The 19,676-nt window shown below is 38.2% G+C and overlaps 1 protein-coding gene across 5 annotated transcripts in view; it reads left to right on the forward strand.

The window, feature by feature from the left end:
• Positions 1 to 19,676, forward strand: part of zfpm1 (zinc finger protein, FOG family member 1) — a 222,465-nt gene that overhangs the window by 163,605 nt on the left and 39,184 nt on the right. For all 5 annotated transcript variants that reach the window (XM_078544438.1, XM_078544437.1, XM_078544441.1 and 2 more), the window contains exon 4: positions 3,420 to 3,556. In XM_078544438.1, the coding sequence (XP_078400564.1) occupies positions 3,420 to 3,556 (137 nt within the window). The remainder of the gene's footprint in view (positions 1 to 3,419; positions 3,557 to 19,676) is intronic.

Raw genomic sequence — 19,676 nt, forward strand, 5'->3', positions numbered from 1 at the left:
AAGTGGTTAACGTGTCATTGCAGTAGCTGCAGAGTAGTTCGCTGTTAGCTGGGAAGGTTTGTTTATCTTTTGCAGAGCATTTTGCTCTGGTGGGGTTTGATGTATGGAAGATAGATTAGTATTTTGACATGGAGCATGTCGAACAAACAGTCTTATCTCTGCACCATGGTATCCTGACCTGGAATGAGTGATGAACTAAGGACAGGGCTGGGTGCAGCACATGGGAGGAGATAATGCAGCTACTGGCAGTTGAAGGGTATGTTATTTTGTTGAACTAGTCAGAAAGAGTTAACCTTATTTCAACTTTCTTATCCTTTATATAATAAAGTGCAACCCTGCAAAATTTTAAATATCATTCCTAAAGGTGCACATCCAAACTGGTGAAGTCGCTAGTGTTTGATTTTTTGACACTCATGCTGTGGTGAAGTAATTATAGTGCAACAAACAATTTCTGGAGTGGAATATTTGTTCACTGTAACTAATGGCATGGTGCAAGTTTCCTTGCCTTCCTTTCATTGTGGTGAGTTTACAAATAGTGTCTGGCTAAATAAACTGCTGGCTGCTTTTTCCACAGTGCTACAGGCAGGGGATTGGAACAGAGGCAAGGCCAAGATCTAGACCCAGGAGTGGAGCACAGGGCAAGGATGATTTATGGAATGATTGAAGCACTTTGGGGAGAACATCTGGATATACTACTGGGCCATCCACCCAAAAATAGATAGCTGCTAACAATTTTTTTGGTAGACTTTTTGCCCATTCCCATTGATTTGCGTTCTTTTGGTAGGGGTTGAGCTCTTACATTTTGCATAGTATTGGCTTAAGTCCTGTCAATGAAAGATTTTTTTTTTATCGTGGTGTTACACAATCCTATCAGCATATTTGTTCATGAGCTGTGTTCTCTCATTTAAGCTGTATATGATCAGGAAAGGATTTGGAGGCAGTGCCTTTTTGGTAAAAAAAACAGAATTTATACCAACATGAAGAAAAGAAATATGGGCATGTTGGCAAAACCAAAGTCCTAGCTACAAGTAGCCCACCTGTTTCTTTTTCTGGTTTTAACAGGATTTGCACTGGAATGTTCTTGTCATTGCTAAAATAGAACATGGAATAATGAGACTTGGCAGGCACTTTTAAAAATAAAAAGCTTTTTTTTTGAAGCACCAGGTCACAGATCAACAATGATTCATACTTCAGTTTAAGTGCCTGGCATGATAGTTATTTGTTTTCATAATTACAAATTTGGTGGTAGTTTAGCCAACTTTTATGTTGGTAGGGACGGTACATTTTGATTGTTTATAAAAAAAAAAGGAAAAGAAAGGCTTGAATTTGTATAGCGCTGTTCATGACAACTTGGCATTTCAAAATGCTTTACAGCCAATTAGCTACTTTTGAAGTGTAGTTGCTGTTGGAATATAGAAAACATGACAGCTAATTTGTGCACAGAAAATTCCCATTAAAAGCAATGTGATAATGACCAGATACTCTGTTTTTATGGTGCTGATTGAGGGATAAATATTTGGCCAGGACAACCCAGGGATAATTCCCCTGCTCTTCGAAATAGTGCCAGGGGATCTTTTGCATCCACCCTAGCAGGCTCAGGGCCCTTGGCTTGACATCTTATCGACAAGACCGCACCTCCAACAGTGCAGCACCCTCTCAGTGCTGCACTGGAGTGCCAGAATAGATTATTGTGCAGATGCCCTGAAGTGGGACTTGAACCTGGAACCTTGTGCCTCAGAGACGAGAATGCTATCAACTGAGCCATGGCTGACATATAATACACCATACAGGGAGTATTATACCATCTGGAAATAATTATCTTTGTGACACAATGTACCTCAATTTGACTTCTGTGAAATTGAAATGTGAATTCTATGGAATTGCAAGGTTTCAATTCTATGCTGAGCAAAGAGAAAAATGTAAAGTCATTACTACCCCAGCAAAGGAGTCATTTTCATTCTACCTTGGTGAGGGCACCACATTGTGTATTTCTACGCAGGTGCAGGTCAGTTAATTTTCATGTTGATGTATCTGCCTTGGAGACTGGCAGAATGGAGGTGAGAATTGTTGAGAGTGATCTGGTGCATTTGCCAAGGATTTAATTTTTGTTTTCAATTGAAGAGTTCTTTATTGTACTGTTATTCTCAGATACACAAATGCACGATATTTAGAGTAGAAGATGGAAAGCAGAGCTAGCCTTTTAAATTAATCATCATGCAAAAATTGTAAGCAACCTCATTAATTTCATTTTATCCTTGGTACACCATATCTTAAATTATTGAGAAGTATTTAACTCAGTTTTTTTAAGTGTGTTTTAAGTACAGTTGGTCAGCTGTAATAAAGATCTGTACATGATGACCCTAGGGGATTGTTTTTCTAGTTGCCATAATCCTCTATTTTGAAGATGATATGAAAGTGAAACTTTAATTGGAGTACTGCACGTTAAAACTTTTTTTTAGATTAATTTGGTATAATTTGATTGAAGAGAAGTTGGCCATTTATGTGAAATTAACCAAAGTCATATGCAGAAACCGAACCAAATGGTGTGACCAGCACTTCAAAAGAAACATTCCGTAAGTGAAAGGAGCTGTTCCATTATATTATTCTTCTCACCTCTTAACTGCTGTGTATCTTCACTGAAGGATTCATCATCATTGCTGAAGACTACCATGCTCACATTTGTTATCATTGCAAATAACTATTTAAAAAAAATATGAACCTAGCAGAGGAGCAGAGATCTGTTTCTGTATCGATGAAAGTGATATAAAATTGGACAACCTTTACAGAAGAAGGACAGTATTCTGAAAAAAGCAATGAGCTACTGATTAACTTCTTTAGGTTTGTTATCTCAAGGTTCACTTCCAGGTGAGCATTTTTTTCAAATCACTGGTTTCTATACAGGGGCTGACAAGACAACATCAAAGTAAATTTCTGTTACTCAAATCTCTTAGTAAATCCTTAATTCTCATGACGAAGGTGTTAAGTAGGGTGGTGGTGGTGCTGGTGAAAACAACTGGTAGTGTTCTTTTATGGGACCTACCAGCTCTCAAGTTGGTTGAAAGTGCTGGTCCACCAAAGTGTATGGATGTATACCAGGGTTCACATGGCTCAATTCAATAACTTGCACCATCGGAATGGTTGATGGCAGTGAATGGGAAGAGACACATAATGGTGAATCTACTTAAGGCAGCTGCAAAATGCTGTTTTGGTCCAGGCTGTTTTTATTTTAAGATAAGATGGAGTGGAGTACTTTTCCCAGCGAATTTGTTCTTCTCACACCGACTTTTCTTGCATTCGAAGTTGCTTCGAAGGGAACACTCATCTTTGTTTTGTTTTTGGCGAATTTTGTAATGCATGGTACAGGCAGCCTAAGAAATATCTCATATTTAAATTATTCTATTTAAATTTCATTTCATCAGGGTCACTGGAGCTACATCACCTGGACAGTGAAATGCAAGTGCGTGCATGTCAAAGCCTGGCAAAAGGATTATCCTGGGGTCCATATGAAGGTTCGATAAACAGCAAAAACAAAAGAACACTGGAAAGTGATAACTCGGTAGGATGTGATTTTTTTTTTGGGTACCACGGTTCATATCGTAAAAAAAATGGATTTATTAATCTGGCAAGAAATTAATTTTGAAATCGTGAGCTTTGCATACACAGAATAAGTATTGTCAATTATAATTTAGAAATAATTTTCTTTATTCTCTGTTGGTTCTCCTTGAGTTTGACTCACTATCTCCAACAACTACAAAGCTCCTGCCATTTGCTTTGTACCGGCAACTAACCAATGAACACCTGAGTATGCTATGGTCAATAAATTGTTGGTGTCGTGCTCATCTGAGGAAGATGCTCAAAATCCTAGTGTTTCCATTATACTTAAGATTGATTATTTTACTATTTTATTTCCAGTTGAATTAAATTTCATTTTCAACCTAGTTCCTATTGCCTGATGCATAGCATGTAGTTGCTCACAATTTGGCACTCAGTATCCAGTCACAGGGTGTAGGAAATAACATGCTGCTGGTGGAAGGGGTGTTTTTCTGTGGTTGAACCGTTGTAACAGTATACAGGAGAACTTCCGTTCAAAAAATAAAATTGCAGTGCTTGACGCAGTTCAGCCTTCTTTGCTATTACTGAATTTTGAGCAGCCCCTTTGACTCAAAGTACTTTGACCTTTTCACTGGCCTCATGAGTTGCAGTTGTATGGGTATAGCATGGATTTATTTTTCTTGGCAAGTTTTTATATAAATCATATTCAAATGTTGATTCAACGTGTCAAATGCACTTTAAACTGAAATATACTTCTGTGCCAGAATGGAACAATACATTGCTCCACTTGAACAATTATAGCGTTGCAATCTCTCAAAAGTCTAATGTGATGGTAGTCAAAACGCAGATTACAATCCAGATTTCAAGAACAGGAACTTGATTTTCCGACCAGTGGGAAGCTGCTAAATCACTTAGTAAAGTGATTGTCACTGCATTGTACATTGAGCAGGAAGGCATTGATTTTCTCAGTCTGCAGAGGATTGAGATCTATTGCATATGTTGATTAAGGGTGGATGCGAGAATTACTGAAACCAATTTTAATTGAGTTGGAAATACTTTTAGAAGTCCTAAAAAGGCCAACCTCAACTTTTTAAGATTCTATGACTTCTAGTAGCACAAATGCACTATTCAGTTTTGATTTATTCTATAAAACTGGCAAATCTACAATGATGCTTCTCATTGCTTAAAAAAAATTAGGAAGAAAGAAATTAATCAAACACATCACTGATATAATCCTCAGTGGTTACAGTTAAGTAAAGACATTTTATGTTTTTAACATTAGTTAAATGAATAAATCAGTGCATATAATCACAGAATCATGAAATCACAGCATTGTTACAACACAGGAGGCCATTCAGCCCATCATGCCTGCCCCGGCTCTCCATAGGAACAATTTACTTAGTGCCTCTTGCCCGCCTTCACCCTGTAGCTCTGCCCATGCTTCCTTTCCAGATAACAATTCAATTCCCTCTTCAATGGCTCAATTGAACCTGCCTCCACCACACTCTCGGAACAGGAGGAGCCAGATTTAAGGAAATCGGCAAAAGAAGTAAAGGCAACATGAGGAAAAGCTTTTTCACACAGTGAGTGGCTAGGACCTGGAACACACTGTCTGAGAGATAATGCACTGTAGTTGGTTAAATAAACGCATTTTGCTTATTTACTGCATTTGCATAAATGTTAAGAAGTAGAAAATTCACTACAAAATTCAGTACAGTGCACATAAAATTAATTTAAACACATTCTGATTTATATTGACAAAAGCAAGACATTTCAAGATGAGGTAGAGTTGTATGATTTAGAATGATTAGATTTTAGACTCTAATACATTGGAATAGCTATATTTTAAAAAACGATACAGCAATAATTGAGTGTTGGACAATCATGGCAATCAATCCCTATTAATTACTGCAAACTCAGAAGAAAACCCCAAAGATGAAAATCTTTGGAAACCAAAGTCACCTGTCATTCCCAAGCATGCTATACGTAACATTCGTCATGTCTCAAATTACTTGTATTTATATCTCAACATGCTTTCTGAAAGAAATGTATCTAATTTGTCATTGAATGAATCAGAAGTTTGTTCTTCCACCATCTCCCAGAGCCTGCTCCATAGTTTTACCACTCACTCACTGGAGTAATGTTTCTACAGATTAATTTTGAATTTACTCTCCTTCAAGCATAAGCCATGTCCTCTGGTTCTATAGCTCATCATGGTTTACGTTATCTTTCCCGATTAGAGTCCTAAAAATGGCATTCATGCTTTCTCCCAGCCTTCTATATTCCGGCAAGAGCATGTACAATTTACGTGATCGCTTCTCGTAATCCAGTTCCTCCATCCCCTCAATCAGTATCATTTCATCTGTTCATCATTTCATCCCTCTCATCTGTATCATTTCAATAGCTGCTATATCCTTTTTGTACTGTATGCAGTATTCTAAGTGTGATTCCACCAATAATATATAAAGGACTTACCTCATTATTTTGGCTCAGTATTGACCTTAATGCATTCCAATCAGTTTTTTTGTAGCGTAAGAGCTATTGTTTAATTGCTGGGTCCTTCAAATTCATCGAGCTCATCTGTCACATCATCAGATAAACCCAATAAATTAGATTGATAAAATTACCTTTTCAAAAATCCATTTGAATATCATCTTTGACTTTATTTCTATCCAAGTGCTCTCATAATGTAGTGTAAGAGCTATTTGTTTAATTGCTGGGTCCTTCAAATTCATCGAGCTCATCTGTCACATCATCAAATAAATCCAATAAATTAGGTTGATAAAATTACCTTTTCAAAAACCCATTTGAATATCATCTTTGATTATATTTCTATCCAAGTGCTCTCAATGAATTCAGTGACAGTTATTGCTCACTTTACTAATTGATTCAGTAGCTTCACATTAGTTTCACGCTGTCAGGGTTTCCATATTTTTTACCAGCAATGGGCATCAAACTCTGTGATATGTAGTTTACTGCATCACTTCTACTTGATTTCAAATGTGCCTTTCCCCTGTCCTCTCCAGTATTCAGTTTTCTCTGAAAGGTTTGTGTCAGAGTTTCTGTAATTTCCTTCCTTACTTGTTCAGATGCACCTTAATCAAACTATGAGATTTAAGTATTAGGAACATGAGACCATTTAGCCCCTCAAGCCTGTGCTGCCTTTCACTGACATCATGGCTGATCTGCAACCCAACTCTATATTACCCACTATATTATTCTATTTTTCCTTAGTTCTGTTGAAGAGTCATACGGACTCGAAACGTTAACTGTGTTCCTCTCCGCAGATGCTGTCAGACCTGCTGAGTTTTTTCCAGGTATTTTTGTATTTTTGTTTTTGTTTTGGATTTCCAGCATCCGCAGTTTTTTGCTTTTATCTATATTACCCACCTTTGCCCTATATCTCTTAATACCTTAATTTAAAAAATCTATCACTCTCATTTAAAATTGACAATTGCTCTAGCATCAGTTGCCATTTACAGAAGAGAGTTATGAACTTCCACCATCCTTTGTGTGTAGAAGTGTTTCCTAATTTCACCCTGCAAGATCTGGCTTTCATGTTTAGTCTATGCCCCCAAGCCTTAGATTCCACAACCAGTAGAAATAGTTGCTCTTTATTTACCCATCTATCCCCCTTAATATTTTGAAAAATTAAATCAACTCACCCCTTAATCTTCTAAATTTCGGGGAATACAACCCTAGTTTAATCTTTAGAGTCTGGGTGTCATTCTGGTAAATCTACATTGCACTCCCTCCAATACCAATTTATCCTTCCTAAGGTGTGATGCCCAGAACTGCTCAGAGGACTCCAGATGTGGTCTAATCAGTCTTTATATATAGTTGAAGTATAAATTCTGCCCCCTTGTATTCCAGTTCTCAAAAGGCCAGCATTCCATTAGCCCTTTTGATTATTTTCTGTTCCTGCTGAGTACATTTTAAAAGTCTCTGTACCTAGACTCCCAAGTAACTTTGGACTTCCATTGTTTCTGGCTTTTCATCATTTAGGAAGTACCCTGTTGTATCCTTTCTTAGATCTAAAATGGATGTGTTCACGTTTGCCTGCATTGAAATCCATTTGTCATAGTTTCTGTCCATTCACTTAACTGTCAATTTGTCGTCTTAATTTTATCCTTCCATTTACACTGTATACAATGCTACCACCTTTGTGTCATCAACAAACTTGGATCTGTGGTTTTCTATCACATCAAATAAGGTCAGTAATTGAGACCCCAAGAGAGATCCTTGTGGGATCTGCCAATCAGTCTAGCTGCCCATAATTCCTATTCTCTGTTTCCTGCTGCTTAACCAGTTTCCAACCAGGGCAATAATTTGCCTTCAATTCCACGAGCTTCAACTTTAGCTGAGAGTCTCTTATGAAGTACTTTATCAAATGCCTTATGAAAGTCCATATAAATAATGTCCATAGACATTCCACTGATGATTATTTTACTCACACACCTCTTCAAAAAATTGATTCATATTTGTCAGGCATCAACAACCCTTGGATACGCAGCTGATCGATAGCCATGCTGGTAGCAATGCCAAGTGTGTCACAACTTACCCCTGCAGCATGCTGTAGTTCTTTCCAGATCGGATAAGATGACTCCTTTCTTGCTTAAAAGCTGAGGCAAGAAAAACTTATTTAGCATTTTTGCAGCCTGTGTACCATCCGTTGTCATGCCCTCATCAGATTCCATTTTCAGTGGCTTCACTCAATCTCTGGCTTTCTTTTTTTCTTAATATAAAAGAAAGCATCACCGTGCCATTTTACAGCACAGTTACATTTCAGACCTTAAGTTTGTGTCATCCTTGAGGCATGACTCAAGTCATTTATCTTCCAATGTGTCTCAGGAACTTATTTAACATCTCCAGTTCCAATATTAATTCATCACGAAGTTTATGCATTTACGAGGTGTTTTCCATTGGTTCTATTGCCAAACAAGAATTATTTTGGAGTGAGTTTTATCTGATTCATTTCTGGCTTTCTTTCTCGGCATGGTCAACCTAGTTGAAAACATATTGTTAAATTATTGTTGTGCCATGCCAATAAGAATCATTGTTGGTGCACTGTTTTTTTAACTCTTGATAAATAATCCAAGTGATTCTCCTCCTTCCTCACCCCTGAAAAAAGCATTTAATCATGCAACTTGTGAAACTTCCTTGAATTTATTTATGAACAATTAGCTACCTGGCCTTCATTCTATATATTTGATTCTATGCAGGAACAGATCATTCCATCTTGGCAGAAACTTTAGCAATTAGGAGCAAAAATCTACTTTTTTTAATATGTCTAGTCATCTTCCCTTCTCCAGAACACCCCTCCCACACTTTCATCACATTGCCAGTAATTGTGAACCAAGTTTACATCAATGTCAAATTGCTCTTAATCTATCATCCTGTCTTTTTGCTTTCTGAATTATAAACATCAAGCAAAAGTTTACAAAATCGAAGTCAAAATAAAATTAGATCAATGAATATGTAGGAATCCAGAGTAATAGGTTTACTACTTTTTATAAAAGAAACATAAATTTGACTGGTCTGTGATCTCCTGTCTTCACTGCTTGGGGCTCAAAAAAGAACAGTCCTTTCCCCATTCTGGGGAGCTGTGACTATTTGGAATTTATTTGCACCAGAGATGGGGTGGCTGGATGGCAGCAGTGAAATATTTTGAGGAGTGAGGGGCAGGAGAGACCCTGGAAAATAGTCCTTCAAAGACTGACACCACGTTGCTCAGACACCAGATGAGTTGCAACATGCTGTTTGTGGGTGGAGGAGTGAAATTGTTAAGAACCAAATCTGCGGAGAGGTTGTGTCTTTTTGTGAATTTTATTGTGCATTTTGAATTTTATTTTTAGGGTTAGATGATGGGATGAGTGTGGATCTGTCACGAAAGCCATGTCTCTGCAAAGGTGTTTTTTGTGTTTCTGTGTGTTAGGCAGAACTTGTTTTAGTGGAATTTGAATGTGGAGATTTTTTTTGACAAAATTGCAATTATGGAAAAGTAATGAAAAGAGAATCGCACAAGAGACTTGAATATTTAACCAATGAAGAAGGTGACAATTGGCCAATGTTTTGATCATCACAAAGTAGATGGCAGATGCAACATACATGACAAATGCAACTGATTTTAATATCTCCTTTGAGACATTTTAGTAAAGCTATATTTTAGTTGGCAAACAATCCAGTTATGAAAGAGGCACTTAGAATGAATTTACTGAAATGGAGATCCTTTGTTTTTAATGACTCTTTTAGTATTGAACAATTGCAAAATAATATCTCCGAACATGATAGAGTGTTTTTTCTCTTTTAACTTACCGGTAGTACCAGTATAACATTTAGTAATTTAACATCTGAAATGTTCACATGTCCTAGATTTTTTGGTGCTCATCAAAGTGAGGGATGTTTATGCTGGGGAATGAAGCTCTTCCAATTTTAGATAAGCCTGCCATCAGACACCACCAGATCAGGTGTAGCATAACCAAATGTAGAGTAACGGTCTTCTACTTTTTCCCAACCATGTAACTCAGCCAAAACCTCCTGAGAACCCTATACTTCAGTAATGTGACATTGTTTTTCCCACACCACATAAGTTGTGATTTCTTTGAGATTGCATCTTAGTGCTGTATTAGGTAGTTAGGCTCATGTTCATGAGAAACTGGATTGAGATTCCTAAGCCCACTTAATTTAGGTCCCTAATGCTAGCTGTCAGAGAAGACTGACCATGACGCATCTCGCCTGTAGTCAGGGGGAACCAAGCCTCTATTTGCAGATCTGAAATTGTTGTAAGAGTGGGAACCATACTATTTTTCCTCAAATTGACTGATAACCAAATTGCAACAAAATTCCTCTGATGGGCAAGAAAACCCAGCTCCCATAAGCATGCCCTCCATTATTATAATCACCATTAGCATTAGTTGCATTTCTGTGGACCTTCTGCTCATGTGGAGCTGTGAAACCTAACTATTCTAATGACGTAACATGAGAAATTGCAGTCAATGCTCAGCATTCAGGTTCTCAAAAACAAAAAGACTTCATTAAGATGAACGATGCTAATAGTAGGGAATTGAACATTTTCAATTTTGGGTAGCCAATGTTGGGCTCAAGAATTAATGTCAGAGATAGCATGACTAGGTACAGAATATGGCTTTCCAACCTCTGAAGGTCACTGTTACAAAAATGCATTTCAGCCCTAAATCCCATAAAAGTATCTCCCTGCCCCCACCAACCCCAATTTAGGAATACATCTCTGTGCAAATTAGCTGTCCTGTGGCCTAGTGTTCATACCAGGACCAGTGGAAATTTCATCCCCTCTGATCTGGATTTGAACTTGAGTCTGACCAGCAACTAACCCATTGTGTAACCCGGTTTTAATATTTTACACTTACAGCATTGATTACTTATTTTCAATTGTGTGAGCATCATATTGCATCTTTCATGCAGATAAATCCACAATGATAAATATTTTACCTCTTGGGATTTTATCAAATTGACATAGGCAAAAATTAAATTGCTGGCACATTTTGGACAATATGGAAAGACAGGAAAGAATTTAACACTTAGTTAAAACTATAAACAGTTAGCCTGTATGATAATGTCCAGTGAGTATGAAAAACATCAAACTGTTTTTTCCCTTGTATGATTTGGAAGCATTTTAATGTAAATTCCGGTCAAATAAGTGTTTCTGATAAGAGAAAATTGTTAAGCTGGTAATTAACGTAACCGCACAGTTGTCTGGTTTATGAGAACATAACATGATTACATAAAAAATCTATATTTCTGAGTTCATTAAATGTCCTGTTCATCATCTCCTCGAATTAAATACAGATTAACCCTTATCTCTCTAGTCTGTGCTTTATCTCCCTCAGGCGCCATGCTTCTGGGAGGCTGTTGGTATACCAAGTCGAAAATGATTGATTTCTGGCTGATACACATTCATTTCCAAGATTTTAACTTCTATCTACATATTTGTTGAGTTCCGGTAGTCTGCTTATCTTTGTTTTATATAATGAGCAGCAGCATTTTCAGTCCAATGAGGATGTGGCTGAATTAATACTCATCAATCGGTTGATTAATAAAGATACACAAATCTTTTCAAGCTCCATATTGTTTTTTAAAAATATATTTCTAGAGCAGGGCTGATATTTGAAGAGAAAGTTAACCCTTTTTGATCAAAAAATAAGTTTCAAGTTCTAACATTAAATAAGATGCAAAAATAACACTTTATCAAAGTGTTTCTGATCCTATGACACAACAGTGACAACACTTCAAAAGAACTTCATTAGCTGTAAAGAGCTTCAGAACATTATAAGGCCATGAAATGTGCTATATAAATGCAGGCTCTTTCATTCATTTCTTTTACATGCTGTAACCTGCTTTGATCCCACGGCGCCTGTTAGTACTATAATCCCCTTCACCCACCCTCTCCCCACACACCCACAATGTTTCGTTAAAATAGGGTTTATAAAATCGCTGTTTTGGAAGATAATTTAATATTTAAATTGGTAAATGATCGACTTTGGAAGTCAGATTGGGCTATTCTGTTAATTGACAGACCATAGTATATCTGCTGGAAGTAGCTTTTCAATGGATTGTTATTCTGGCACGATTGTTGGAGCCAGTCACAGTTTCAAGACTATTTCAGCCATAGTTTAATTCTACAGTGACAAAATATTCTTTCAAGCCATCTTTCCTGCTTGGTCTGAGTTACCCTCAGTCATAACAGGTCCTGTTAATCTATACAAACCCTTATCAGCTACTTGAAAGTTTCCAAACTATCACTGCAGAATCATTGGGTCAAGGGCAAGAGTCAATAGGCCTGTGTAGCCACAGAAAAAAAAATGAGCTGCTTAGGAACAAAACGGGTTTTGATACATTGGTCTGTAGGATTTTAAAATAACTTTGAAACATTTCACTTTTGAAAAAAATATATTTTTAAGGTCATCAATGACCTCATTGCCCCTCTAATAAACCAAATGAATAAAATGTATTTTCTTTTAACCAAATCAAACAGCTGATGCATGCCTTCAAAAAAAAACTAAAAGATTGGATTTACTAAAACAGCTTGTTAAATGCTTCATGTTGTAATCCCCATTAAATTGAAGAGCATGTGTAATGTTACAATGAGAGGGTTCTTTTTTTTATTCCTCAAATAATTTTAAAAGTACTTATATCAAAAGAAAATCAGTGGAGTAAAATTCTTTTGCAGTCGAGTCTTATTCAGCCTATTTTTAACATTGATTGTAATTGCGAGGCTTCAAATCAACCATGGCCAAATTAGAAATTTGAGAGCTTTCTTAAACTTTCTTGGCTGCACATTTTGACCCTGATTTAAATATGTTACCTGTGTTTTACCTCTTCAGCGCAAATAGTAAAATTATTTTTTGGATTTTTCTTGTCCCATATGCCTAGAGAAATTGCATTTTGGAATTAATTGCAAACATGACATCTGGATCTGTTTTTAAAATAAATAAATTAGTTCTGTTCCAGCATTGTATATTTTTAAAAAATGCCTTGTTAGATTTTGAACCTGAATGCACATCAGTATCTTATGGTCAACTAATCCTTTTTAAAAAATTTTGATTGCTATCACTATAAATTAGAAAAAGTGTTTTCTTAAATTTGAGGGCATGAATGTCATTGAATTCATTTATATTTGGGTGGATTACCATGCTATGTTGATCATCTCTTATGCAGTCAAAAGAAATATTTTCTACAAAAAGCAGCAGTTGGCCTGGGAATTATAGGCCTGTGTCTTTCCCTGTCATTTTTGCCCTTCCCCATTTCTCCTGAAGGTATTGATTTCTTGCTGGCGTGAAGTTGAACACAGGTGTCCAACTTCTGTTAAGTGACCAATATTAGCGTGTACTGTATCAATGAGGTCAGCAGACAATTCAGTGGTGGGAGGCCATCACATTTGTCTCGCTTATGATTTGGCTTTCCAGTTACTTTTTTTCTCTTTTTCCAATGGAAAAGACCATTTTCATAGCCTAATTTCCCGTGAACGGAACTGAAATGGCAGACTGCAATGTAAACAGTAAACCTTGTTGTTGATGCACTGGCAATAAGACAGGTACCATCATGCACTCCTGCTCTCCCTAAATTTGGTAGAAAATAAAACAGAGGCACAATATAATTCAGACTGAAATCAGTTTTTTTTTATAAAGGGAAACAATAACACAAAATGAATCAATCCACAGAAAATAGAATAGAGTACTTGACTGGAGGGAGGGTGGGTTGGCCCATTTAACCGGTATTTTGGAGGCGGGTTTGTAGGCAGGGGTCATGAAAATGGATAACAAATCGTCGGCATAAGCTTCCCCGGTGCGTTTCCCCCTCCGCCTCACCCTCTTAACGGCTTCAGAGCGGTGGGGGCGATCTACAGAATCAGTGAGAGGCAGTTAATGGAAATGTGCTGGCAGCGCATGGAACCCCCACTGAGCCTGCTGCTCGTCCACCCGCAGGAGGCGTGAGCAGAGCACAAGGTTCCAGCGCCTTGAGGTCCATGGGCCGTGGTCACTTTTGAAGGACATCGTTTTCAATCTTCGGGACATGCGGGTTTGCTTGTCGCCTGCAGACGGATCCGCCGGATGGTCCTGCGTATAAGGAATTGGCTGCGTATAATTCATTCACCGTCACTAACTGGATGATGCTCCCCGAAAAGGCTGCTCAGTTGGCCTCACCCAAGGGAGGTCGTGTCCGATGGCCTGGCACTCTCACGTCACCCAGAAATGAGCCTTACACCCGGTTCGTGACTTGAACAGGAAAAGCCAGCCCTTGATTACTCGCCACTTTCAAAAATAGAGATCCTCCCCTAATGGTGGAGCGTAAGTTAGTTAAGACAATATTTTGTGTGGATAATATCTAACCTAGCCAATTACTAGTTTATCAGCTTTCTGCCAATAATCAGCAAGCAAAGTGATGGAAGGAGTCACAATAGTGTTATCAAGTGACACCTTCTCACCAATAATCTGCTCATTGATGCTCCATTTGAATTGCACTGACATCACTGCAATGGCATTGACCCAGAAATGGACTGAAGAGTTGAAAGCCAACTGAAAGGCTACAGTTGCTGCCTGTAACGTCAAGATGACATTTGACTGAGTATTCATGACAGAGCCCAAGCAAAGCTGAAATCAGTGGGCGTTCAAAGAGAACCATCCGGTTTCTGTTCTACCTGAGAAAAATCAGGATGGTTGCGGCTGTTGGAGGCCAGTCAGCGCTGCCGCAAAACATCAACGCAGGTATTATTCAGAAGCAGTCCGTGTCCAAATGCAACAAGACCTGGACAATATCCAGGCTTGGGCTGACAAGTGGCAAGTAACATTGCGTGAATGACCGTCTCCAGCAAGAGAGAATCCAACCATCGCCCCTTGATGTTCAATGGCATTACCATCGCTGAATCTCCCACTATCAACATCCTGGGGGTTACCATTGACCAGAACTGAACTGGACTAGCCATGTAGATCCTGTGGCTACAAGAGCAGCTCAGAGGCTAGGAATCGTGCGACAAGTAACTCACCTCCTGACTCCCCAAAGCCTGTCCACCATCTACACAGCACAAGTCAGGAGTGTGATGGAATACTCCCCACTTGCCTGGATGAGTGCAGCTCTCACAACATTCAAGAAGTTGGACACCGTCCAGGACAAAGCAACCCACTTGATTGGCACCACATCCACAAACATTCACTCCCTCCACCACCAATGCACAGTAGCAGCAGTGTGTACCATGTACAAGATGCACTGCAGGAATTCATCAAGGCTCCTTAGCACCTTCCAAACCCACGGCCACTACCACCTAGAAGGACAAGGGCAGCAGATAGATGGGAACACCACCACCTGGAGGTTCCCCTCCAAGTAACTCACCATCCTGACTTGGAAATATATTGCTGTTCCTTCACTTTCGCTAGGTCAAAATCCTGGAACTCCCTTCCTAACAGCACTGTGGGTGTACCTGCACCACATGGACTGCAGTGGTTCAAGAAGACAGCTCACCATCACCTTCTCAAGGGCAACTAGGGATGGGCAATAAATGCTGGCCCAGCCAGCGAAGCCCACATCCCATGAATGAATAAAAAAAAACTATGATTAGCTGCTTCATCAACTATTTCCCTCTTTCTTGTGGTTAGAAATGGGGATGGCCTCTGACAGTTCCAGTGTTCAGTTCCATTCCTAATTCCTCCCTGGAAAACATACAGTCTTGTGCTGACAAGTGACAGTTATGCTCGGTAATGACCATCTCGAACAAGAGAAAGCCCAGTCATCCCTGCTTGATGTTCAAAGGTACCCACCATGACCCAGTCCTCCATTATTAACATCTTAGGAGGCAGTATTGAATTGAACCATGCATATTGACACAGTGGCTACTACAAGAGCAGGCCAAAGACTGAGAAATCTACAAAGAATGGCTCACCCCCTGACTCCTCAAAGCTTCTCCACATCCACAATGCTCAGTACTTGAGTATGCTGGAATGCTTACTCAGATGCTCTAGAAGCTTTCCAGCATTTCACTTGATCAGTGCTCCTGCCACTGGACTTGGTATCCACCCCCACTTTCACTGGTGCACTATGATGCATGACCTACAGGATATACTACAGCAACTCACCATGATAATTTCAACAGTAGCTCCCTCTCCATGGTGTTTATGATCAAAAAGGACAAAAGCAGCAATATTGTGGGAACACAACCTTCAAATCACACACCATTCTAACTTGGACAATCAAATCACACACCATCCTTTCAGTGTTGCCAGGCCACTATTCAGGAACTTGCTATCAAGCACCATTAGCGCTAGGACTGGAATCATTCAAGAAGCCCCACTATTACCTTATCGGGGAAACTAGAGATGGGCAGTAAACCAGCAAGCCTTTCTTGTGTTACTCATATCCTGACAAATAAGCAGATAGCGCAGGGACAGAGTGAGAAGGAAGCTAATAATGTGGGGCACATTACTAGTTTTTAAGCCTCTCTTTTGTTATTGAACCAATCCAAAAGGAAGATAAAATGCTACATCCACAATTAATCAGAAGTATTAACCAAAAACAGAATACAGGAGGGCACTATGTTAGCTTTTCAAAATCCTGATAAACAATTTGTAATTTCATAACCAAGCAAAGCTGCAAGAATCTTGTTCCTGACAAGGCAATTACAGAGTCTATAGACTGTAAGTATAGGTACATGACATCCTGGTGATAGATATTAATTATTTCAATTACCTGAACAGGCATAGCATCTACTGCCTTTGTTAGATGATACAACTTGCTTGGTCCTAAATTATTATTTACCAAAAGAGTTGAGGTGTTTTGTCTTGATGTGGGTGTGCAGCCTTCAAGCAATTGACATAACAGCAATGAATCATTTCCTTTTTAAATTGCAGACCACTTTATGTATTTCACATCTTATCCTACTCCTGCCTTCCCATAAAACAGTCCAAATTAGAATTGTCACAATATTGATCAGCTACAAATTCCTAATTAAGAGCAAATCTGCAATATAGTGATTCATCTAATCTGAAACAGGACTAATAGTTCTGTTATAGATGTTACCACCTGTCATCATCTGTGCATTTCCAGGAAGATGGCTCAAATGGGAATTCTGTGCAGTTTTCCTTTTCTCATACGGTAGCGTTAATGCCAGTTACACCACATCTCTCTGTTGGTATCAGTCAACATAGTATAGACTTGGAATTGAATGTTGGAACTTCCAGGTCTGCAGAATTCACTTACTCATTGGATAACCTAACTGGGTCATTGGCAGTGCTTTCAGCTTCATCTTTAAGTCCACTTTTCTGCTTGTGTGAGCGAGCTAACGAGGAAATACAAGCTAAGCAGAAAGAGGAAGCCTTGAAATAACTTGGATAAAACCAAAACAGGAGTAATTAAGGAATGAAAAGATCAGTAAAAGTTTGGAAAGTGTGGGAAAGAGAGGACCGAATGTAAAGGGGTAACAGTAGAACACTCCCTAACTCAAGTATGTAAGTAACATGCAGACGATGAGAGACTTCCCTTTTCCTTTTATCCCATTGAGAGGGGAGGTGGTGGTATAATGGTAATGTCGCTGGACTATTAATCTAGAGCCCAAGCTAATGTTCTGGGGACACTAGTTCAAATCTCACCATAGCAGCTGGTGGAATTTAAAATTCAATTAATAAATCTGGAATACAAAGCTAGCCTCAGGGATGGTGACCATGAAACTATCATTGATTGTCGTAAAAACCTGTCTGATCCACTAATGTCCTTTAGGGAAATAAATCTGCCATCCTTTCCTGGCCTGGCCCAGGTGTGATTAACATTGCAACCATAGCAATGTGGTTGACTCTTAACTGCCATCTGAAAATGGCCTCACAAGCCACTCAGTTCAAGGGCAATTAAGGATGGGCAAAGATGCTGGCCTTGCCAGCAATGGCTCACACCTCATAAATGAATATTTAAAAAAAAACAGATAATTGGTTCTATAATGAGGCCCATTGTGTATTTAACTTTGATTGGTATATAGTGGTGAAGTAATAAGGAAAGAGACAACTTACCCTGGCAAAGTTTATTTTCTAAGTATGCGTTCTATTTGAAACACAACTGACTTTTCCCATGCCGGGCTGTAGTCTCGTTTATAGTTTAATGTAAAGTAATTCCTTCTGGGTGATTTGCTTTGTAACTTAATACAAATTTGCTATTATATAATTGAAATCTGAATTTTTAACCACTATTATAGTGTAATTCTTTTAATCGGGTAATTTCATGTAGTGTTACTGATCTAAATTATACCATTTTACTTTTGGAATGAAACCACTAGCTGCCAGTGCATTAATATAAGTAGTACATTACTTGCTGCTCAAAAGAAGGAAACATAAGGCACTTGTGTTAATTCGGCAGCTATGACTTTTGAGGTCAAAAAATCTTCTGATTATGTAATGGAGTAATTAATGGCAATTTTATAATTTTTTCTCCTATGGACATTTCATTTTCATCTCAAATGTGTTACTTCAACAGTTTTAAAGATAATCTACTTTCAAGTTTGATTGTTAAAGTTCTCCAATCATCACATTGTAGTTTTTGGCAACCTATTTTCCTCTGAGTTGCTTGATTGTGCAAGTTGCTTCATATCACAGCTTTCTGATATTACATTGCAGTTAAATGTTCTTTTCATGTTATCTGTGAAGTTTCCTAAAAACTCTTAAAAATTTATTTTCCTTCTAAAGAAATTCAACTGTTTGATGGATGCTTTCCAGAACTACAAAGTGTGATAAATTAAGCGGCTCAGCAAGTTTTAAGTATCTGAGGCTCTAGTGCATCAGGAGAAACCTGATAAATTAGTGATAAGCAGATGATAAAGATGTGGTATGGAACATGTTTGTGTATGATATGCATTTGAGACGGCCTGGTTAATATTACCAGCACTATGTTCTTGTCATAGTTTTCCTTCAACTCTTGAAAAATATGGAATCTTTTGTAAGCCCGGATACCAGTGGCCATATTTTGAACCTAGAGAATAATTTGACTGAAGAGCTGATAGTGTTAAATGTACTAGAAGTTCCAAATTTTGTCAAAATTAAAAGATGCACTTAAAATAGACATACATTTATAGATAATTTTTCATACTGTAGTTTGAGAAGTCACTTTTGCTTGTTGATGTAAATTTTTGTAACTTCCCAAGTCATGACTGTATATCTTGAAATCTCTGTTATTTTGGGCAATTTTTGGTAACCTGCACTATTTCAGCAGCCAGCAAGGTTTGCTTGACACGCTCTGCTATGACCATTATACGAGATTCTTGAACAATCATGTTAAAAAATGTAACTTAGGTTTTTAGTGAACATATTGCTCTTTATGGTAAACTCAGTTTTAATTCTTATGCAGTTATATGCTGTAATTTTTAAAATTGGATTCTGGAAAATAATTTACAATCTTAGTTAAAGGTGCCTTTTAGCAAGAGTTCAATGATTCACTATAGTCCATAAAAGAGCTGGTAGCTTTGAAAGACCATTACTGTGCTAATTGAATAACTTCTGTGATGTTGTGATGAGCGAGGTTTTCCCTCTTGCCTTGCACAACCAAGTAAATTTGCATCTGCGCACTGACATGAAATTGATATTCACAGTGCCACTAATAATTTGCACTGCCTTTTCCTATAT

This window comes from Cetorhinus maximus, chromosome 6, assembly GCF_964194155.1.
Source record: "Cetorhinus maximus chromosome 6, sCetMax3.hap1.1, whole genome shotgun sequence".
NCBI lineage: Eukaryota > Metazoa > Chordata > Chondrichthyes > Lamniformes > Cetorhinidae > Cetorhinus > Cetorhinus maximus.